Source organism: Pygocentrus nattereri, chromosome 6 (assembly GCF_015220715.1).
Source record: "Pygocentrus nattereri isolate fPygNat1 chromosome 6, fPygNat1.pri, whole genome shotgun sequence".
In the NCBI taxonomy this organism is placed as follows: domain Eukaryota; kingdom Metazoa; phylum Chordata; class Actinopteri; order Characiformes; family Serrasalmidae; genus Pygocentrus; species Pygocentrus nattereri.
The window spans coordinates 15,110,278-15,134,563 of NC_051216.1; the positions used below are offsets into that span (position 1 = coordinate 15,110,278).

Genomic DNA, 24,286 nt, shown 5'->3' on the forward strand with positions numbered 1-24,286 from the left:
TGGCATAATCGACGAATTTTAATCTTATCACTGTAATCTGGCTAAAACTGAGTGGAGTCGAAGAGTCGATTGTATCGATTCCAGTGGCAGGAATCGAGAGTCGGAATCGACTCCAGAAAAGCCGTTAGGGCTGCTTAACAGCTGACGTAGGTTAGTTAGCTAAGCTGTCGGGAAAAGTAACCGTTGGGTTCACCGGCAGACCGGCCTGGTTGGCTTAGCGGGCGTTAGTGAGGTTTGTGGTAAGGACTGAACAGGGACGCTTATGGAAATCGTTAACTTAGCAAGTCAGACGTTACTAATGTGAATGAAATGCTGTTGAACATGGTTTGCATTTAGTGCCCAGACTAATTAAAATATTTGAGTTTAGAGAAAATATTTTCATTGCTTTTAGATGAAAGAAACACCCGAAGCTAGCTCTGGTTGAACGTTAGCTAAGCTAGTTAGCTAGCCAGCTAATGAGCCAGCCACATTATTTGTCCAGCTTAGCAAAATGTTGAGACTCGTCCTTTCCTCAGGCTTCATAATGGCTGATCAGGCGGAGCTGACAAGTCTGGACAGTCTGCTATTGCAGTTAGGTGAGCTGTTAGCTTTATCGTTTACCCGCTGTGAGGAAGCGTTTTAATATTTTGTCGCTCACAAATAATAACGGTCCTTGTTTTAACATCAGCTCTCGATACTCGAGAATTAAGCCAGAGGAAGGACAATTTGAAAAGGCAAATTGAAAGTGAGTAATGAGAGTGATAAGCTCAACTTCAAAACGAGCAAAACCAGCAAAATATTAGCCGTCCATTTTGCATAAAGCTAACCCTAATTAAGCTACTTTTAAACTCTGTATAATAGTATGTAAATCCAATATACAAGAAAAGAAGAGCTACATAGATGAAGCTCAGAAGAGTCTAAAGAAACTAGAGGAAGAAATTCTGCAAAAACGCAACACTGTGAAGTGTTACAAAGAAAATGTGAAGAGGTAAGCTTAAAGGAAAATCCAAAAAAAGAAGAGCTCAATTTTATACCGCCTACATCATTAAAGAAATTGTACCTGTTATTTTGCTTCTCAGTCTTCGAGGAACAAGTGAACTTCTGCTTCAGTATGAAAAGACACTGGAATCTGAGCTAGAAAGGAGGACGGACAGCTGTAATCAGGACATGTGAGATCATTTCAGTGTGAAATCCATCTACGACATTCAGCTTCAGTCTGTGAATAGTTTGTGATGATACCAAGTGCTGAGGAGATGAACATCCATCTGGTGTTTATTCTTATTAGGAACTCTTTTATTTTCATTAGGAAGGTGTTCCAGGAGAGAATCGAAAACTACAAGGCAGTATTTCAACAGTGTAAAGAAGAATACTGTAAAAATCCTCTGGCTAAAAAGCTCCTAAGCTTTCAGGCAGAGAATGAAGAAATTGAGAAAAGAATTCGAGCCAAAGAAGAGCAAATAACTGCAATTGAGAAAGAGCTGAAAGATCTACAAGGTAATTCACTCCATAGATTTTCAGTTGCCCATAATTGTCCCAGTTTTGTCCTGTTTAGCAATCTGCTTTCACCCATTTTACAGGGGGCCAGGACACATGTGACAGGTAGTGTATATTTATGGTATAGTTCCTATTTCACTAGTCCTGTCAAGTGATCAGTATTCTGTAGCTCTGAATGTTTCCACAGTAGTAAAACACCTATAGAGTCAGAAGAACAAGAAGCACTTCCATCTGAGAGTAGCTTTCAACCTGAGGCCGATACAGCCTCACACAGAGACCTCCGACCACAGGTACAGTAACTCGTCTGTGTTCAGAACGCTTCAGACTTTCTTTTTCTGCTTTCGAATCAGAAAATGCTGAATGATTGTGTTTGTTGCTCCTGAGATCGTTCTGAGATTACAAAGACCATAGTCAACATGTGTTTCTTTACTGAGGAGGATCTTTTAGCATTCTTACTCTGAGGCCTGAGCGTGAAAAATATATAGATGGGTTAATGATATGACATGGTATGTATTTTTTGTATACATCCTGTATATATTATTCTTTATGTGAAAATGCTCTCAGTGCATCAAAAGAAAATTCTTTAAAGTAAAAGTTCTAAATCTAAAAGTATTCTCGAAGAGTATTCAGCTCATTGAACATGTTTTCTGATTTTTGATTCCTCAAATGCCAAGATGGCACACCCGATAACAAAGGACATTTATAAACATGCTTTTAAAAATGAGAGTGGGCAGGGTGCTGCATCGTAAAGACCCACAGTGGCCTGCCTGGTGCAATGCCAAGGTCAGTAGCCCCTTCACAGATACTGGAAAAAAACATAATTTTTGAGTCAGGTGGTGTGACCCCAGGAAAAACCTGAAAATCTGTTATTATGTTTATTTATTTGAAAAACGTATGTGCAAAGTTGAGTTCACATATTCAAGGGTTTACACCGGTATCCAAGGGCAAAGACTAGTTTCTATCTTTTCGTTTTTTTAGTTGTGGTAAACTTGAAAATATTTTATGAATGTGCTACTACAGATTATCCTTATTAAAAGCTCTGAATGAAATATCAACACCGTGAATTTTTGCAGACACAACAATGCACATCATACCTTTTTTAAATAACAAAATTGTTAATTATCGTTTTGAAATCCTTATTTGTCATTGACCCAGTTTTGGATGTAGGCTATCTTTGCACGCAAGTCATGTTTTACATCAAATTGTAGCTAAACTTGAGCGCTTTAAAGTTTCTTTCAGTGGTGATACTGTAGCCATCCAGCTGCATATTTATAACAAGGTGGTCACCTGAATAAAAGACCCATTTTAAGCTTTATTTTTGCAGGTCTTAATCAGGGTCTGTGCATAGAAAATATAAAAGCTTGTTTAAACTGTTTATATAACCTTTATCTCTGATGTTCAGGGCACAGAAACAGAGCAAGATGATGCTCAAATTGAGATGGAAGAGAAGGCTACGGAGAACAATCACGACCAAGCAGATGGCTGTGATGAGTCAAATGCGTCTCAAGTGGGCGCAATTGGCAGCATTGTTTGGACAAAGCATGAGATGAGATGTGGTAATCATAACATATTTACACTGATGTATCACAGTAACACAGCACTGATTTAAAAACATAAGCTACTTAGTCTGTGTATGTATAAAACAGGCATACTTATACAGGAGTCAAAGACTGACAGAAACTCTGTTTTTTTATCCTTCGGAACAAATTCAAGTGGCAGAACAGAAACAGGAAGAGCAAACATCCGACATGGTATTGTTGAAGTTAATTTTTTTCAGGCATTTTTTCATGAGGCTGACTGTGTCATCTCCCTGGCTCAATAAAGCTTAAATCTAGTCAGTTTCAATCTTCAATCTAGTCTAGTCAACAGGAAAGTTTTTTATTTTTATTTTTGATAACAATGCAGCCACTAAAACACCATATCTAGTTACCATGGCCAGAGCTTATCTGTGAGGTGGCTGTTTTGCCAGTTACTAAAATGGGCTTTAACATGTTTTATCAAGTTGTATTATTTGTCTCACTGACATTTTAAGCAGGATTGCAATATGAACACCTCCACTGGGTCTGATGTGATGGAGGAAATGTTGAAGGTGATGGAGGTTGAGGACCAGCAGGAGACTGAAAGAGCTGCTAGAGAGGAAGGCGCTAATGAGGGGACAGCCCCATCATCCCCCACCAGACTGACTAAAGTGCTGAGCACTCCAACGTTCTCCCTAAAGTAATGCATAGATTCTGGAGCGGCATTTATAGATGTCAGAAAATGACTGTTAGTCTAATATTTATTTCTCCCAGTCCCAACGAATCAAGTTGCTGTTAACTGAAATGTTTATATTAATCTTATATTAAATAAGTCACTTGTCAGACTTGTAAAATCTACAGACACTGCAGATTCCTACTGTATTAAAAATCACTTGAATTATGGATAAATTAACCTGTTCAAGTATACTTCAGTTTAGAGTCAAATCCAGAGTTTACTTTACTTCTAAGCAAGAACAGTCATATTTGCTTGACTGAGGCTGGCCCCTTTTGTCACCCAAGTTATGCACCTGTAAATTAAAGTCACACATTATGTATCTTTAAATTTATAAATGATGATACTAAATGTTATGATATCTTTGTGCAGTAGCAGCCCCAGTACTTCACCTGGTCACAAGGAGAGTTCAGAAGCACCAACCTTCGTTTTCTCTTTGAATGCTGGTCCCAGCACACCTGGGTTCTCTGGATTTGGCTGTGGCTTTGATGTGGGGTCGAGTCAAAATGAGGTCGGACAAAAATCAACAACAGTTACAACAACAGCGATGACAAAAAATAATCCTGTTCTTCACAGTACTGATCAGTGTCCTTGTATTGTGTTATGCTACCAGGCAGTAGTTGTAGTGATGTAACTGTTTGTTTTCTAGGAGTCACCTTTTACATTTACAAGCCCTTACTTTACAAACAAGGTATTTATTTCTTTATTTTGATAGCAATAGGTATTGTGTATATGTTGCTGAGGCATCATGAGGAATTTAGGATTGTATATTATAGCCTGAAACTGATCTCTTCTGTTTCTTTAATGCTACATATTATTTTCACACAAATTTCATACCTCTTTATCAAACATTAGTTTACATGTGCAGTTGGTTGACAGTAATTACTGTTGTGATGTTATTTTTTAGCCATGTTGTCCATTTTTATTTATATTTTTTGAATAGATAATTTTGCTCATATTTTCATGAGCACACTGATCTATCCTAACACATATTTTTAATTTATTACCTGTAGAGGTCCCCAGAAACAAAGCTGCCAGGTGAGTTACAGCTTTAAACATGTCACATTTGGCATTTTGAGAGCTGAAGATGTGTGATTAACTTTTTTTGTCCTCTGTCAGGCTTTCTGTTTGATGAGTTAGAGAATCATCCAGAGGAGGTGTTTCCATTTTCTTTCAGTTCTAAGAGCCCTCAGCCCAGCTCCTCCACCCAAGAGCCAGGAGAGACTGGAGACACCTTCCCTTTCTCCTTCAACTTTGGCAAGTTTTAAATCTGCTGTAAGCAGATTGTGCTTCACTAATGGATGTCAGATTCTGGAAAGATTAAATGTTCAAATTAAATGTTACAGTTTAATACTATAGAAATAGCATTTCTTGAAGTGATGCTGCTTTATTTGATTTTAGACACTGTTCAACATGAGTTTGGCTTTGTTAGTGATTATTTTGTTTGAAGCTGTGTAAATGCCAATATATAGTTATACCTGAAGAGTCTGCATGGCAGTTACAGTTTCTGCCATGACAAGAAAAATGTTAGAAAAATGCCTTTCAAAATATTTTTAGAGTGAAGCTTAAGTTAATGTTTGTTTACCTTCCTCTAATATTGTTATAAATAAATTTTGAACTTGTCAAGGATATAAAAATAAGCCATCAACGACGATATGTGTTTCCTTTAATGAAATTCATCTTAGCTTAATAATAGTCAGTTCACATTCAAGTTTCTCAATTTTTCGATACTTTATACAGAGGAGTGTTGCAGTGCATTTTCCAAAAAAGTCCACAGAGTAAGAAGGTTATCCAAAGAATGACTGAACTGAAAATGTCTGATTGAACACTGTGAAGGCTAAAATAGAAGTCTGATTCCAGTGATTGTTTTTTTGGCTGGCATAGCATGAGTAAAATCAGTGATATAACACTTCAAGCACTTTGTTTAGAATATCACATCACATATCAATCAACAACACTGATAAGTATGGTCAGATAATCTGTACATGCTCTCAAAACTATGTACTGCATACAATGAATACAGTTACCTTAATACAGTAGCAAAGACAGGAGACAACACTTATAGCTTTTGCTTCACATTGATCATGCTGCATAGGCACAAAATAGCACTACTCACAGCAAAGCTCACACTTTTAACACCTACTTAGTCTAAAACGGTCTAAAAAAAACAAATGAGCTGCTAGCATCTCTATTATTTCTGTTACAGGCTTGTTATGATTTTAGTTTTTGGCAATGTGTGGTCATACTCCTGGTCCCGTTGCCAGATCAAAATTAATTTATACACTGTATGGACAGTAATTTTGTTCCCTGATGTAAACTGAGCACCGAATATGGAGTTAAGGAAGGCACGAATAATCCTCGTTAGAGGATCAGACTTTATTACACGCTTGAAAAGAGAGTTAGCGATGGCTGTAGCTGGCATGAATGTTTGCTGGTGCACGTTATTATGTATGCAGTTGTCTACAACCCAGTGTCTATACTGAGAGAGCGACGTGTCACATGTTCAATCTCTCCAGTGACGTAGTGATCCAAGGAGGTCTGGTATTTGGCCAGCATCTTGAGCAGCAGTCGTAGACCCAGCCACCACTGCTCTTTGGGCATTCTGTGTCTATAAAGAGATACAGTGACTCAAAAACATTCTATATAAATACATAAACTCTAGAAGCATCTGTGACAGTAAAGTATAATAGCTCAAGCATAAAACATAATCCGTAATTGACAAGTGGTTATACTTCATTTGGAGATACTCACTCAAAGTCAGTCTGGGCCTTCACTTCAGTCACAGGGCTGAATGAGAGCACTTTCTTATTCAGGCCCACCACACAAGCTGTGTCCGAGGAGTTGGCAAATACACGTCCTGCTCAAGAGAAGGTGAAGGCATTAATGGTGTCTTCAAAAATTCCACAAGATGAAGCTGGACCCGTTATATATAACAATAATTATATATAATCCTTTTAAACTCTTATGCCTATATGTAGGCCCACACTTTTTACTGTACTAATTACATGGTGTAGATATTAGTTTCACAGTAGTTGCTGAATAATAAGCCTTAAGGAAAGGCTTATAATAAATAAAAAGCCTGAAGGTTTAAGAAGCTGCTTCTTTAAAAAGGACTTTTTTAAATTAAAAAAGATCTTTATACCCTGTCTATAGGTATCAGCCATCTTCTCTGTGAGCCACTGCACAGCCTTCACACCCAACTTTGTTCCAAAATTTCTGTCAAAAGGTGAGGGTGCACCGCCCTAAAACAGAAACAGACAAGACAGTCAGTCTACAGCTATGAGGAGAAAATAAATGTGTAATCAAGTATGTCCAAACGTATTGAGACATCTTCTAATTAATGAATTCATCTACTTTAAGATTCACCCATTGCTGACACAGGCATTGTACACACACAGCTTGTGTAATCTCCATAGAAAAGCACAGCCAGTACAATAGGAGGTAACCATGCCCAGTGCCAACGTCAGCTTAAGGGGTATAAAGCCTCCAGCACTGGGCTGTGCAGCATTGAACTGCGTTCTCTGGACTAATGGCGTTCCATCCAACACCTTAATGCATGGGTGTCCAAACCTTTTTCAAAAATGACCGGATTGTACAGTATTAAAATACCTGAGGGCTCACATATTATTCACAAATGAATAAATATTAAGATTTCAAAATATCAGCGCATAGGATCTGAGCCTTCTGTGAGCTGCTGTGTTTCTTATGATTGTATAAAAGATACACAAGGCTTCTTTTATTGTTGAACTGTTCATTCAGAACATTTTGGATCAATAAGTGCTTATAATAAAGAATGAAACTGTTTAAGAGTAACAGTACAACTTGTTTAATATATTAATCATGTTCCTATTGTTTACTTGTTGAAAAATATTTGTGAGACTAATGGAAAATACATTGTTCGTTTTGTTAGGTAATGTTCTTTTCATATCAAATAAACATAGTGTAGCCACATTTTTGTTCTACATTAAATGGTTAATATTTATGGAACTACAGATTTTTTGCTCTGATAAGAAGTTATCCATCTTGTCAAAATCAGCAGTTTTTAGTGTTTAGTTTGAGCTTTATGTCAGCAGTCTTGACTAAATGTCATTCACTAAATGAAGCTGCAGGTCTGGTCAGCTGCCCCCATCAGGTGAAAGGAAGAACTGTACTTACTAGCTGGCAGGCCACTTACAATACACTATAAAACAGAAGCTGGAGGCTAATTAAAATCTGTCTATGGGCCGCATTTGGCCGTGGGGCTGGACTTTGGACACCCCTGCCTTAATGAGTTGGGCAGGCGTTTGTGATCCAGAATGAATCATCCAGCATCAGTACCTGATCTCACTAATGTTATTGTGGTTGAATTCACAATCCACAATGGCACATCAATGTTCCAACATCTAGTATAAAGCCTTTCCAAAAGGGTAAAGGCTGTTACTACAGCAACAGAGGGACAAGCTCTATTACAGAAGAGTCACTGGATCAGCAGGTGTCATATTGTGCAAACAGATAAAGAATAAAACATAAGCTTTATTATTACAGGTGAGCTGAGAGTTCAGGTTATAATTATGTTGATTATGTATTTATATGTCCACACTTTGGACAAATCCACAGTTCACCTGTCCACATCACACAGTTTGTCCTCACCTGTTGGAGATGTCCTAGGACATTCACTCTGCAGTCAAACACACCTTTACCCTCAGCAGAATACAGGTTGTAGATAAAGTCAGTGGTGTAGTGTGCATGGCATTTCTCATTCCTGTGTCAAATGGAAATAGATGGCCAATAGTTAGAGCCTGATTACCTAAAACACTCTTCATATACAAAAGAATAAGAGAGTGTAACAGAGCATGACCCACAGCAAAGACTTTAGAATAAGAGCACTGATCTAGGATAAGAACCAGGAGTGTACTATCACATAATTCGTTAATATAAAATAAAACCTCTAGCTTACTGCTAGTTCAGTTCAGGACTCAGTGTAGTAGTCAAATACAACTAACTGACAGCGAAAAGCCAAAGGTGGCAAAACTAAATCAGACTGCAAAGTCTCCCATTACCTTTATATTATAAAATAGATAGCACATACTGATTGAAATGTGGGATATTTTATGTTATTTAAAGGAAATATCCTATTATTTGACATGGTTCAACATTACAATTTATATTTTAAGATTAAACTATACAATATACTGTAAGTGATAGTGGTAGTTATTTTAACAGTAATATATCACCTGATCTGGCATTCTGTGAATGAAGTTGAATGAGATGAGGTGTTTATCAAACTGAACATTCAAACAGGGTGAAATAAAGCAGGTTTTACAATACGTGACCTCAGCACCAGACCCCTCTGGATATCCTTCTTCATCTTCTCTGTCAGATGTTCAACATTAGTCTGTCAAAGGAAGAGACATAAATGAAAGCAATAAATTGAGTTAAAAAGATGTACTAGGCCACCAGATGATGATACAACTATGCTAGTGACACCAGGTATTCCCATGTTTTGTCTACCCAGGTCTTAACATTTAAGCAACGTAAACACAGGCATACATCTCACCTTGAGTTCATGGATATCAAAAGCATCTTCAAATATATATGCTGCATCAGCACCCACTGCAATGCCAGTAGTGGTTGCCAGGTATCCACAATATCCCCCCATAGTCTCCACCACAAAGACCCTCCTCTTTGTTCCTGTTGCTGACTGCTTGATTTTATCACAGCTCTTAAGACAAAATTGCCCACATATACCAAATTACTCAAAAGTACTTGATTGGGTTTCATTTGACATGTAAGCAGTGTGTATTATAACTAATGTATGACTATATTTATGTGTCTGTGCAACTGTACATCACTGTCCACAAAATTCACAGTTGGGTAAATAACTAATTTGATTTTTCACTGGAAACTCACCTCCATAGCTGCATTGACAGCTGTGTCAGCTCCCAGGCTGAAATCAGTCCCAGGGACATTGTTGCTGATGGTGGCAGGAATAATACACATAGGAATACAGAGCTCATCATAGTGTCCCCTACCTTCAAACAACTCCAGGATCCCTTCATAAGCCTAAGAACAAAACAGAGCTCTGAGTTTGGTCAGGACAGTTTCCAGCGACATATAATGACTAAAACACAAGAGCAGAAGCATGAAGTTCTACTTACCTCAAAGCCACCAACTACTAGCAGTGACTGGATATTGTATTTATTAAGATTTTCCACCAACTTTTCCATGCAGGTACTAGGCAGAGTTCTGTAGAGACAATGATCAAATATGTAGTCACAGTCAAAATATCAGCTGAATAATAATAATAATTAGAAAAATAAGTAATAATTGACTTACCGTTTAGTCCCCAGAAGTGAGCCCCCTTGGCCGGTCCAGCCAGCCACACTATGCCAGGACACTTCACTGATCTGAGCGCAGGGATGAAAACATCTGTGTTGAATTCTGTATTGTAAAGTTCACTGCTGTAGTACACGTGTGAGATTACTGTTGTTACAAAAAGACTGTTTTTTTTTTCAGTTTATGCATCCAACAGTCATTTGAATCCCTAGCTGATTTGATCTAACAACCCTACAGATCTTTAGGTGGAGCCCCAACCTACTGAGTTACTGCTAGTGTTTAAAAAAGGATGAATTATCACTATGGTTATGATAGAATAATGATAAAGTGTAGACCAGTTATCCAGTGTAAACTGCTTGGAACTTACTGCTCCATTGGCGAGACCCTCGAATCCATCGTTAACAGTGTAGACTCTGTGCCCAGCAGCCAATCCCATCCTCACTGCAGACCTCACTGCTGCATTCATACCTGCTGCCGGTGCTCCCACATTCAGGATGGCCAGTGAGAAGTCGCTCTACACAAAAAAACAAACAAACAAAAAAACATTAAGCAAATAGGCTGCATCCTTGAAACCATTCTCCATTCAGCTTTCTACAGCAAGCTATGCTAAGCTAAGCACTGATGGCAGCTTTGTTTTAGTAAAGAAAGAACTGGGGTTAGATTCCCGCATGGGTGAGTATCACACAAAGACAACTCCAGAGTTTAAAACCACACAAACCAACAACCGGTGCTTTGTGGATCGGGCAGTGTCCGAAGGCGTGGGCCTTGGCGTTCTGATCCTCGGTTGCTGAAACTGGCTTTTGGAACTTGGAACGTTACCTCACTGGCGGGGAAGGAGCCTGAGTTGGTGCGTGAGGTTGAGAGATACCGGCTAGATATAGTCGGGCTCACCTCAACACACAGCTTGGGCTCTGGGTCCAATCTCCTTGAGAGGGGCTGGACTTTATTCTTTTCTGGAGTTGCCCATGGTGAGAGGCGACGGGCAGGTGTGGGCTTTCTAATAGCCCCTCGACTCGGTGCCTGTATGTTGGGGTTTTCTCCGGTGGACGAGAGGGTAGCTTCCCTACGCCTTCGGGTTGGGGAACGGGTCCTGACTGCTGTCTGTGCTTATGCACCGAACAGCAGTTCAGAGTACCCAGCCTTCTTAGAGTCCTTGGAAAGGGTGCTTGAAAGTGCTCCTCCTGGAGACTCTATTGTCCTACTGGGGGACTTTAACGCTCACGTGGGCAATGACAGTGAGACCTGGAGGGGTGTGATTGGGAGGAATGGCCTCTCTGATCTGAACCCGAGTGGTGTTCAGTTTTTGGACTTCTGTGCAAACCACAGTTTGTCCATCACGAACACCATGTTTGAACACAAGGATGTCCATAAGTGCACATGGCACCAGGACACCCTAGGCCGCAGTTCATTGATTGACTTTGTAGTCGTGTCATCGGACTTGCGGTCATGTGTTTTGGACACTCGGGTAAAGAGAGGAGCTGAGCTGTCAACTGATCACCACCTGGTGGTGAGTTGGTTCAGGTGGTGGGGGAAGATGCCGGTCAGACCAGGCAAGCCCAAACGTATAGTGAGGGTTTGCTGGGAATGTCTGGCAGAAGAACCTGTCAGATTGATCTTCAACTCACACCTCCGTCAGAACTTTGACCAGATATCGGGGGAGGTGGGGGACATAGACTCAGAATGGGCCATGTTCCGTTCCTCCATTGTTGAAGCGGCTGACTGTAGCTGTGGCCGTAAGGTAGTTGGTGCCTGTCGGGGCGGTAATCCTCGAACCCGGTGGTGGACACCCCAGGTGAGAGATGCCGTCAAGCTGAAGAAGGAGTCCTACCGGGTATGGTTGGCCTGTGGGACACCAGAGGCAGCTGGCAGGTATCGACAGGCAAAGCGATCTGCGGCTTCAGTCGTCGCCAAGGCAAAAACCCGTGTATGGGAGGAGTTTGGTGAGGCCTTGGAAAGTGACTTTAAGTCGGCTCCGAAAAGATTCTGGCAAACCGTCAGGCGACTCAGAAGGGGAAAGCAGTGTGCCACTAGCACTGTATATAGTGGAGATGGTGTGCTGCTGACTTCGACTGAAGACGTCATTGAGCGGTGGAAGGAATACTTTGAGGACCTTCTCAATCCCACCGACACGTTCTCCAGTGAGGAGGCAGAGTCTGGGGACATGGGAATAGGCTTGTCCATTACTGAGGCCGAAGTCGCTAAGGTTGTTAAGAAGCTCCTTGGTGGCAAGGCTCCAGGGGTGGATGAGATCCGCCCTGAGTTCCTCAAGGCTCTGGATGTTGTGGGGCTGTCTTGGCTGACACGCCTTTTCAACATTGCGTGGACATCGGGGGCGGTGCCACTGGATTGGCAGACTGGGGTGGTGGTGCCTCTTTTTAAAAAAGGGGACCGGAGGGTGTGTTCCAACTACAGGGGAATCACACTCCTCAGCCTCCCTGGCAAGGTCTATGCAGGGGTACTGGAGAAGAGAGTCCGGCTTATAGTTGAACTTCGGATCCAGGAGGAGCAGTGCGGGTTCCGTCCTGGTCGTGGAACACTGGACCAACTTTTCACCCTCTCCAGGATTCTGGAGGGTTCATGGGAGTTTGCCCAACCAGTCCACATGTGCTTTGTGGATCTGGAGAAGGCATTCGACTGTGTTCCCCGGAGTATTCTGTGGGAGGTGCTTCGGGAGTACGGGGTACATGGCTCTTTGCTACGAGCCATTCAGGCCCTGTACAAACAGAGCAGGAGTTTGGTTCGCATGGCCGGCAGTAAGTCAGACTTGTTCCCAGTGAGAGTTGGACTCCGTCAGGGCTGCCCTTTGTCACCGATTCTATTCATAATTTTTATGGATAGAATTTCTAGGCGCAGTCAGGGGATGGAGGGTGTCCGGTTTGGTGACCTCAGGGTCACATCGCTGCTGTTTGCAGATGATGTGGTCCTATTGGGGACATCAGGCCGCGAACTTCAGCTTTCGCTGGATCGGTTTGCAGCCGAGTGTGAAGCGGCTGGGATGAGAATCAGTACCTCCAAATCCGAGACCATGGTTCTCAGGCGGAAAAGGGTGGAGAGCCCTCTCTGGGTCGGGGATAGGCTCTTGCCTCAAGTGGAGGAGTTCAAGTATCTCGGGGTCTTGTTCACGAGTGATGGTACAAGGGAGCGGGAGATTGACAGGCGGATTGGTGCTGGGTCAGCAGTGATGCGGGCTCTTTACCGGTCTGTTGTGGTAAAGAAAGAGCTGAGCCATAAGGCAAGGCTCTCGATTTACCGGTCAATCTACGTTCCCACCCTCACCTATGGTCATGAGCTTTGGGTAATGACCGAAAGAATAAGATCGCGAATACAAGCGGCCGAAATGAGTTTCCTCCGCAGGGTGTCTGGGCTCTCCCTTAGAGATAGGGTGAGAAGTTCGGTCATCCGGGAGGGACTCGGAGTAGAGCCGCTGCTTCTTCACATCGAGAGGAGTCAGCTGAGGTGGTTCGGGCATCTGATTAGGATGCCTCCTGGACGCCTCCCTCGGGAGGTGTCACAGGCAAGTCCACCTGGGAGGAGACCCCGGGGAAGACCCAGGACACGCTGGCGTGACTATGTCGCCCAGCTGGCCTGGGAGCGCCTCGGAATCCCCCTTGGAGAGCTAGTGGAAGTGGCTGGGGAAAGGGAGGTCTGGGCCTCACTGCTTAGGATGCTGCCCCCGCGACCCGAACCCCGGAGAAGCGGAAGCTAATGGATGGATGGATGGATGGATGGATGGATGGATGGACAAACCAACAAAAACACATACATATAAATGTACATACCTACATAAAATATCTCCCAAAACTGTTCAGAATCTGTTAAAGAACATTTAAAACACATAATGTTGATAGTCCTATCAATCCCTCAGAGTTGCTGTCATATAAAAAACATTACCTTGACTTGAGCAGGCTTCTGGTACGCCAGTAACTTGTAAATGTTCCAATTGTTTTCAAAGCTCCTGAAATGAGTTCCGTTTTGTGTTAGCTGTGGGTGTACAAATGAACACAAACACTAACCTAAGCCTATAAACTTGTGACTAAACTGTGTCTGCACTGAAGAAATGATGGCACAGCAAGACTCACCTTCCGCGGAGCTGTATGGCCTCCTCAAACCTTCTCTCATTCATGGCCTTTTGCACCTCTTTAGTCTTAAAAACAAGACATACAGCTTCAAGCAAGTTACTAAATAAATAGGTCATTGAAATATAGCATTAATTATACCTAATTAAATTTTAGTCTCTTCGATATGTTTATCACTGATTTTGAAACATTGTTTTAGAAAACAATCCTTTAACTATAAGTGTCTCACCAGTTCCACTCCTTCCATAAGAGGGAGACGCACTGTTTGGTTGCCAGATAGACCGATCACGCAAGCAGGGGTGTCTGAAGATGCCTCCATCAGGGCCACCACTGCCTCCATTCCCAATTTACTGCTCTAGATTAAAAGAACGAAAGCAGTGTTTGGAATATAACCCTTTATCTTACGTACTAATGAGCTTATCTTTCACTCTATTTTTTTAACTGTTAACATATGAAAAACGTATACGGTCAGTCCCATTCCCACCCTCTAGCATTTCACACTGTCTGTAATACTCCTTACTTCATTATGAATGTTTCTGTGGAGCCCTGCTGGTGACATTCCATATAACTAAAAATAATGCAAAGTTGTGACCAAGCATGACTTTTTGTTTATATGGGATGTCACCTGCAGGGCTCTGTACGTTTCTACTACAGAATCAGGTTGGAATCCTTTTAAGATTTGAAGTGATGGCATGGGTAAGAGCCTTTCAAAAAGAGCCCAAAGAGTCTTTCAATGGATGTTTTTTTTTTAATGAAACAATTTCATAAATAAAATCTTCAAGCGTGAAGAATATTTTTGAAGTTTGACCCCTTACCAAACCAGTTTTATTACACACTTCTATAACCTAAGAAAAGCTCAATTAGTTTGCATTGAAGCCCCTGTAGTTAATGAATAATAAGCCTTAGTATGTAATAAGCTTGGAATGTTAAGGGGTTAAAGAACCTCTACATAATGTAAACCTTCTATACCTTCTATGTTTTACTGTATGAAAGCCAAGAACCATTTAGAAACCTTTATTTTTATTAAGAAGTTGAATTCCAGTCATTATAAAAAACTCAGATTAACTTTGGAACAGAGTAGAACCTGATTGTAACAGCAGGACAAGTTTATGATCTAAAGACTGCACTTTGACTTTGGGTGTAGCTGTGCATTTTGCCAGAATCTGTAAGGGTACTGTGACTTACACTGTACTGCACCCTTCTATTAAAAGAGTCATGTTTTAGAGTAAATGTCATTCTATTCTATGACATGCTATTATGCAAATAGAATGTCACTTACACTACACATTACACATACTTTTTGCTATCAAAAAGGCTCCACAGAGTAGTTTGAATTGCTTACTAGTACTCGATCGAAAGCTGAGGGAGTTCCTCCTCTCTGCACATGGCCCAGTACAGTCACCCTGGTGTCATAGCCCAACCGCTTCACCACAAGCTACATAAACATACACATAAAGCAGAGTAAAAAGAAGCTGGGATATCTTTATTCTTCGTTATAGAAGTACACAATGTTTTCTCCAGTGATGCACAAAATCTTCCTTATGCATATCATACATTTCAAAATACTTACATCCTTGATGTAACTTGAGGAGATCGGCTCGCCTTTTTTGTTGATAGCTCCCTCAGCGACTATGATGATGTTGAGCCTGGATCCTTTGCTGCGACTCTGTACACACATTAATTCCAGTAAGCATTACTACTGAAAGCATTCAAGAGTGGGCCAGAACAATTACTGACTTACTGACTACTGTATGTCAAAAACCTGGTTAAAATCGTAACCAGCCGCTCAATATAAACTAGTAAATCAGTTCTGAATGTGCTTCACATAAACAAATCTAGTCCAGTCTGTGACATGATCTTTATGCTATTATTTTAATCCCTTAAACTTATACAATGTTCAGTCTTTCAGTTTCAAACATACAGTGAAAACTAGGGATTTCACTATTGATTACATGAGTAATCAAGTAATCTATCATTTATTTCGATGATTACTCAAGCAAAAGTGTAAAAGGCCAAAAAGTAGAGAATAACAAGACATGCACAGCCCTTCAGAGATTCCAAAAGACAAACAACGAAGCCTTTAAAAAAGATACCATTACAACTTTTATGTGGCGTTAAAATATTTAAAAAATACTATGTGGCAAAAGTGCACACCAATGGCTGTGGCCATCAGGCTCTGTATGAATTGTGATCATACAAATTTCCATTTAATTTTTAATTATTACCATTGCCATGATTACTACTTAATTATCTTGTATAACTGAGTAATCAAGTTTAATTGAGTAATTGTGATAGCCCTAGACAGAGCAGAGAGGTTTTTCATTTCTCATGAAAAATAATATGCCATATCTGATTCTGCTACTGGAGTGCAAGGACAGTTATAACACAAGGTACGCCGTAACATACCTAATATCACCAATCAGAAATAAGCTACATGGGTGATTTCACTATTGTACATATCTGAGCTGACAGGAGAATTTGTAAGACTTTGTGTGAAACACTGACCTATTTATACCAGAAAACTTTTCCATTTTAAAAAAGAAAAGTTTTAATTTAGAGCTGAGAAATAAAAGTTTGAAAAGTATAGTGCAAATAACTACTGGGTTTCAGAGGCTGTCAGAAAAAGTGCTATAACCTTCCCCAGGTTTCCCTTACAACAGTGCCTATTACCAGAACTTATCTTCCCATTTTTTACATATAATTCTTATGGCACTTATCAGTTTGTTATGCCAGCCTCACCTCTCCCAGCCGAGAGCACATGAGCTCCTCCCAGCCATCCTCCGGGGGAGCCTCAGGAATAAAGAGCCAGTCTGCTCCAGACGCCAGCGCAGACACCAGAGCCAGATATCTGCCCAGCAGACACACATCTAAATCAGGACCACTTAACTCCATCTGCGACACTGCACTGACCTCTAAATACAGCGATGACCTCTATCAGGAACAATAATGGCAGCTTTCACTAACACAGCACTGACCTTTATCACAAACTGTAAGTACTTCTATAATTAGTGCAGAAGTGACCTCAGTGTTGATTTATACCTTGGTCAGCCAACTGTGACAGGATGATTATACATGTTTTGGTGCACTGGCAGGAGTGCAGTTCTAAATCTAATGACACAGTGATGCATTGCTCACAGAGACTGAATGGAAATGAATCTACAGCACTCAGACATGACTCACCCGCAGTGTCGGCCCATCACCTCCAGAACAAACGTGCGCTGGTGGCTGCAGAGCAGAAGGGAAAAGATTTACAAATGGCTGAGAGCTTCATGAGTTAGAGAAATACTATATCCAGACAAGACAGTATTTAATGCAGAAGGCTGATGTCATTATTTGTTATCAGAAACCATGTATTTTACCTCTGAATCTGGGAGTGCATAAGCAGGAAAACTTCAAAGGGGATTTCCACTGATTTTCCTAAGAAATGACTATGAATATACTGCCTGATGCCTGACACATCTTTTAGTTTTGAGATAAGGTTTTGGCCTAAAATATTTTGTATTGACTTTTGTATTTTGTATTACATTACCTATTTTTCATATTTATGATTAATTTGCTGTTATTATCATTTACATTTACAGCATTTAGCAGACACTCTTATCCAGAGCCATTTATTCATTTAACACAGGTAGGAGAAAGTAGTGCTAGGAGTCTTGTCCAAGAATTCGTATTGGTATAATGTAAGGTCAGGTGATTTCTCGTGCAGGGGATGGAGGGCAGCGGTGTTACTCACTACACTAAGACATTACACATAAACATTTAGGATTCATGTGTAGGTTCGCTGGTCATTTGAGATAGTAAATAAATTGGCTATACAAGTGTTGTAGACACTACAACCCCTGGTTACTATCACCACCACTGCAAACAAATCTGAGTCATTTCCTCTTCAATGAACAATTTCAATCAACTATGAATGACTGTGTTTCCCAACTGCTTATGCAGAAGTTTTGAAAAAAATGCTTGGCATTTCCCTTTAAGAGCCTTTAAGTAGTCGGGGCAAGTTCAGACAAGGATTTAAGGAAAACACACAGGTAGCCACATCACACTTCTAGTTTGCAATGATGAGGAAAATGCATTCCTTCAAGAAGTTATGCAATTAACCCACACAATGCATAACAATTATACAGTCTAGTCGACATGGGACACGTTTTTTCTCTTCAGGGCTACTCTTTTATACCCATAATCTATAACAGATTCAGTTTAGAGAGTTTCTGTTCTGATCTGTTCCAAAAGTCCTAATTTACATTATTCTCTATGCTGTAGATGAAGTGTAATTGCTGACCTAATGGCAGTGGTGGTAATGGCATCCACGATCTCCATTATGCGATGGAGGGCGGAATCTGCTCCAATGGTCATGTCAGTTCCACAGAAATCGTTATCAATGGAGCCCACCAAGCCCACAATGTTCAGGTGACCAAACCGCTTTGCTGTTTCAGCTGTGATCCTGCCTACAAAGGAGAAGGACATGAAGGGTGTCTGTAGGCAGGGTAAGATTGCTAAAAGCTAAAAAAAACACCAAAAAAAAAAAACAAACCATTGTGTCTCATGGGCTTTCACTTCAAACTACTCCACAGATTCAGTCTGGTAGTGTCCTACTACTAAATACTCTCCAAATTTTTTTGGGGGCAGGAGTAAGCAAAAATCAGGAGAAAGGTAAAAAAATCTCCACATTTTTTTTATTATTATAAGCCAATAACACTACCCTGCTACTACCACTACATCACATTTTATGTTTTAGCTGTTCTTTTTTTATTTATTTATACCTCATTAAAGTCTTGTTAATTAGCTATGTGTTTGAACTGAGAAGCAGTGGCCTAATAAAGGCTGGGGAAATGGAGAAATGGAAATGAGGCATGCCAGAGTGAATCTACCGAGACCGTTAGCAACATCTGGTATTGAGGCAAAACTGATTTAATGAACAATAACACATGCACCACCTTTCCAAAATATTTTATTTGAACAGGCAAACTAGCAAGCCTTTAAAGGTGCAATGTGTAAGATTTAGTGTGAAGAATTTTGGACCGCTCTTCATTAATGAAAGAATCAGAACCAGGAGGCCAGCCTTTCATCTGGAGCATCTTCAAATGGCAACTAGTAGTGAGATTGCCACCAACTGAATACCCCTCCCTTTCCAAATGAGCAGTAGGCCATCATGCTTTTGCTACTTTTTCAATGTGTCTTTCTACCAGTGCTACAGCACCACCAAATTCAAGCTGTCTCTTCACCGAAAAAAGCAAGAGGCAATATCTAGAGCCATTGTTTGGTTTGTCTGTTCTGGGCTACGGTATAAACATGGCAGTTCAACATGTTGAAAGAGAACCTGATTCCTATGTAGATATGAAGGGCTCATTCAAACCTAATGAAAACACAACAATTTGTAGTTACAGGTGATTATACACTGATTACATGAAAAAAACTTTTTAATACAACATTTCTGCTAATAGATCCCCCTAAATCTTACACCTGCACCTTTAAAGAGTACTCAACATACGCATATGAGTATGTTCTTCAGACTCTGTTTCTTACTGCAAGAGAGTAGAAGGAGAATTTAAAATATGAATTATCCTCATGCAAAATGCCATCTAACCGTCTAGTGTGTACCTTTTGCCACCAGCTCAGCGAGTATTCCACTCCATTCGCTTCGGAAGATGTTGGCCCCTGTGAGGCTGCCGTCCCCTCCACACACACAAAGATTGGTGATCCCTCGTTGCACTAGGTTAAATGCAGCAGCCACACGACCCTCACGCGTGGTGAAGGCTTTGCAGCGTGCACTGCCTATTACTGTCCCTCCCTGGGGAAGAGAAGGAAAACCTGCAGCAAATGCTATCCTATGGAAGCCCATTCATCACATGCTGGTCAGTGCAAAATAATTTTTAAAAATTAAGCTGAAAGTTCTTTCTAGCCAACATGCATTTTCTACATTAAGTTATTTTGACATAGTAGCAGAATTCAGAAGAAAACTCTTTTAAAACCACAGTCAGTTCAACACATGAATTGAGCATTGAATTTTTACAGTGTAATTGAATCTGTTCAAGGAATCTGTGCTTTCACCACAGATGTACCTGCTAAATGCTAAATGTAAATGTAGCAGTACATACACCGAATCTATTATGACTGTGAGAAAAGCCAGGTAACACTGAGCATGGAACCACAAACTACAGACCTCTAGGTTGGGTGAAAAAGGTAAAGGGAAGACATATTTCATCACTCCTATAAGGTGATACGACATAGAAAATCAGGTCTGACATTTACCAGGATCAAAACTACAGACAAGGAAAAAGGAAAATAAGACAGTCTGGTCCGTAACATTAGTGAATGCAATGCCTTCTGAACTACAAGTTCAGAAGTGCCAAGAAACGGCCCCACAGTACATGCAATATGACATCTTACCAGTACAGAATCAAAACTAGACAGAAGAGACAGAAGAGGAAATACAAAAAATATACAGATAAATCATACAACAAAAGTTCAGTCGATTGAACTTACAGAAAAAAAAAAGACCAAATATTTATACAGAGAACATGCTTGCAACAAACCAAGTCCACCTAAATTTTGACATTGCAATTAACTGACAACGTGCCATGTGTGTTACTACAAAGTCAGAATAAATTAGGTTTGAGTGCTCTTACCAGCTGAATGATGTTAGTGACACTGTGCCAGTGAGCTAGTTTGATATTGTCTCCTCCGTCCACCAAGCCCTGGTAACCCTGTAGAAAATCAGTACAGCACAGCACATATCAGACAGGCCAGATACGCAAGACCAGCGTCCCCTTCTGTGTTTCCTTCTGTGATTTTAACCTACAAGCTAGGTCAAGTCCTCAAGAAGGATTTTCAAGCATGGATTATAGGCACAGTATGCTGCCACATTCTATTCTCAAATATATAGATATAAATCTGCATTCAGAAACATAAAGCAACATTATTACTGAGAAAAAAAAAACTTGAAAACATTTCTTGTCAAGTGAATTAATCTCACATCTAGGCAACATATGTGTCATTATGACACTGTTGTAAGCTTACTATAAGACCTATGTCTAGGGCTTTCAAGTCATGTTATCTAGTGAAATTATTTGCCTATGAAATAATTCTGGAAATTATTTGATACAATTCTGACAATTTCACTATATAAAATAACTTAAAGGGGCCCTATTTTACCCATTTTTTCTCAGCTTAATATGCTTCCTTGTGCTCTTTGAAAGACATCTGTGTTGAGTGGGTGAAATGCTTTAATTCAGCTTTTATGTAGTGTTTAAAGACAGAATCTTCTCATCTGTGAGAGCAGGGTTGTTTTGGGCATTGATTCTATATTCAAATGAGAACTCTGGCTTTCTGTGGTCTTGATATGGCTTTAAATAGTGCAATTGAATGACCTGCTGAGTGGGGAGCTGAGAAACTGAACAGTGCTTGGAGTCAGTTGCAGAGTGTTGCTGCGCATCGACATGGAGCGCTGGCGCTGGTGCGCAAAGTTTTTGCACGCTGTACAGTGGTACTGAGAAAACTCAGTGCTCTGAGTTGAAACATCAACCATGTAGCCTATAATTTGCATTATTTTTCAAGAGCTTAGAGAAGAACTGACATCTTTAATTGCAAAGGAGAGGCAAACACTTGCCTTGAGGGCACACGGTGTTACCAGTTAAACTGAAATACAGAAACGAAATGTGTGTTTACTTTCCTGAACTATCTCAGGCTTGAAAACATGACTAACGGAAAACCTGCCATCCATCATCAGCACATTTATTCTAGCTGTGAACATTTATTTTTTTTGCTGTGAAATCACATTTGTGGATGTGGTTATTCTAATTTGGGGGTTGGGTGGGGAGCTTATTCTAATGGAGAGTGAAGCTCTAATTTGGTGTGATGTAGAAATGACAAGAACATCCTAACAGCCTTTTGAATCTCATGTCTTTTTTTGAAAGAAAAATGCAATTTAATAACGAGAAATATTAGATATAAAAAGATTTCACTTGCCCAAATATAATTTTTGCAGTGAATTCAAGTACTTGTTTCAACTGTACTGTATCACTTCATCAACATAAGTCATTTAAGAGCACAGACTTTCAGAATACATGTGTTTACTGTAAATAACAGAATTCAATAGGGCTCTTTTGGTTTCACTTTACACCTAAACATCCAGAGAAGTTATTTATCATATCTGTAGATCATACCTCATTCTGACACAAAAGAAATATAATATAGAACCCTCATCGCCTCCTCCTTGCAAAAAAATCTGGGCGAAATGCGGTGGTGAGAGTACCTCGTAAATCAGATACACCTTGGCTCCGACGTATATACCCATCCGAGTGACAGCACGGAGAGCAGCGTTCATACCTGAGCAGAGACATGGGGTACAGGTGCACACCATCAACATCACTCATCTCTCTTGGGTTACGCTGGGCCTTTTACATATTAAACACTTTAAAGATACACTGTGTGTCCAAGATACCTGCTCATTCTGAACTTTCTCCTGAAATTAGACATATTCATAGGGACTTTGTCCACCTTTGCTACAATAACAGCCTCTACTCTTCTTGGAAGCTTTTACACTAGATGGAACACTGCTGTGAGGATCTGACTGACAGCCACAAGAACATTAGAGGTCAAGTATTGTTGTTGGATGATCTGGATCACGAATGCTACTCCAACACATCCCAGAGGTACTGGATGGTCCTTCATCGTTCCAGGACGCCTACAGCCCAATGCTATGGGGCGTTGTACCTTTCTAATTGAGGCTAAGCACTGGGCATAATGACCTAAGGCTCATAAGCAGCTGCTCCACAGCATCCCAATCTATTTATTCAGTGATTTTCCATGGAGATTACACAGGCTGTGTTTGAGCAATTGTATCAGTACTGAATCCACAAGCATATAGTGTAACTTATCACTCAGCAGAAGTGAAATATAAGCCAGTATATTATTCAGGCACACATTTAACTTCTTAAACAGCCAGGTCAGGACAATGGGTCCAGCCCTCCTGCATTGTAGTGTACAATCTTCGGGTGTAACAAGCCTGTGAAACAGGAGGTTAGACAGAGCTGTGGTTCTCTCATCAGCAGCCTAGTGGTGAACAGACTGATCTAGCTAACATACAGAAGAGTACATTTATGTCCTGACAGGCTGCACGTACAGTGCGACACACCCACTTAGGCAGGCTCGACGCCACCCCTGTACACTGTTTTCCATCATTTCCTGGCTGTCGAAGATCTGTCCGGACTGAAAAAACCTCATTTACACGTAATGCAGGGCTACAGGGCCTACACATAGGTCCAATGGAGCAGTGTTAATCGTAAGCAAATGCAAAATGCTTTTTATTACGACTTTATACGCGCTGTATAAGTGACTGGATGCATCGTGACTGCTAAGCCAAACACAACCATCTAGCTAACCATCCCAGTTTTGTGGAGGTAGCTACAGTAACGCAATCAGTGCGGTGTAACTTAACGTTAAACCACAAGACATATAACTAATACAGTCAGATAATGGTTGACATAATGGTTGTAAAGTGTTGATCTGTTTGCCCGTGTTTATCTACGGTATTTTATGAGCCTCTGTGGCTGGATCATTGTCATTTTATGTTGTTTACGGACGAAGGTTATGTTAGTTGCTTATTAGCCAGCGTCTTGTTCGAATATTCCCGTTCCACCTTAAATGGTGCAGCATTTGGAGCCCGAGGTGCCGGAATGTAGGGTAGTTAGGTAGCTAACTGCTGCACCATTTAAGGTCGAACGGGACAAGAAGCTGGCGAATGTGAAACCTTCGTGAAAGCGTCGTCACCTCCACAATCGTTAATCGTACTCCAGAGTTATTCAGTGTCTCAACACGCCGTCATACTAACGCGGAGAGCTAACGATGTGAAGCTAATGTAAACAGACTTAACGGGCGTCTTCCTTTTTCAAAGAAATATAACATTACCGCAGAGGCTGAGGGTGTTTAGTATAGTATTTCAAAAGCCATTATGGGAAGCTATAATTTTACTTATCTTCACTGTCTAAAATAATAAATACTGGGCACACAATAATCCATTAACCGCACGGAGAGCGTTGATAGTCAAACACCCTGTCACATTAACCGTTGAAGTGCGTGCGTTTACCCTGGGCATCTCCTCCACTGGTGAGCACGGCGATGGCTTTCCCAGCCCCGGTCATCCGCAGCTTCTCCAAACCTTGAGAGGTCAT

At 40.8% G+C, this 24,286-nt stretch overlaps 2 protein-coding genes across 2 annotated transcripts; one reads left to right on the forward strand and one right to left on the reverse strand.

Annotated features, from left to right (window-relative positions):
• The first annotated feature begins 175 nt into the window (after window positions 1-175).
• LOC108423845 (coiled-coil domain-containing protein 18) lies at window positions 176-5,476 on the forward strand. Its single transcript, XM_017691449.2, has 15 exons — window positions 176-239; window positions 516-575; window positions 668-724; window positions 841-967; window positions 1,059-1,148; window positions 1,286-1,473; window positions 1,557-1,578; window positions 1,661-1,763; window positions 2,876-3,029; window positions 3,187-3,224; window positions 3,506-3,690; window positions 4,096-4,234; window positions 4,373-4,414; window positions 4,737-4,761; window positions 4,843-5,476. Exons 2-15 carry the CDS (start codon window positions 524-526, stop codon window positions 4,989-4,991), a joined length of 1,371 nt encoding a protein of 456 aa, XP_017546938.1. The 5' UTR covers window positions 176-239; window positions 516-523; the 3' UTR covers window positions 4,992-5,476.
• On the reverse strand, window positions 5,373-24,286 carry pfkla (phosphofructokinase, liver a). Its single transcript, XM_017691575.2, has 22 exons — window positions 24,202-24,286; window positions 22,369-22,442; window positions 20,744-20,821; window positions 19,716-19,905; window positions 18,397-18,562; window positions 17,295-17,339; window positions 16,854-16,962; window positions 15,685-15,780; window positions 15,457-15,549; window positions 14,344-14,469; window positions 14,118-14,182; window positions 13,930-13,993; window positions 10,406-10,552; window positions 10,039-10,109; window positions 9,861-9,948; window positions 9,613-9,765; window positions 9,260-9,424; window positions 9,036-9,097; window positions 8,353-8,464; window positions 6,866-6,965; window positions 6,475-6,580; window positions 5,373-6,331 (listed from the first exon to the last, which is right to left on the reverse strand). Exons 1-22 carry the CDS (start codon window positions 24,284-24,286, stop codon window positions 6,184-6,186), a joined length of 2,343 nt encoding a protein of 780 aa, XP_017547064.1. The 3' UTR covers window positions 5,373-6,183.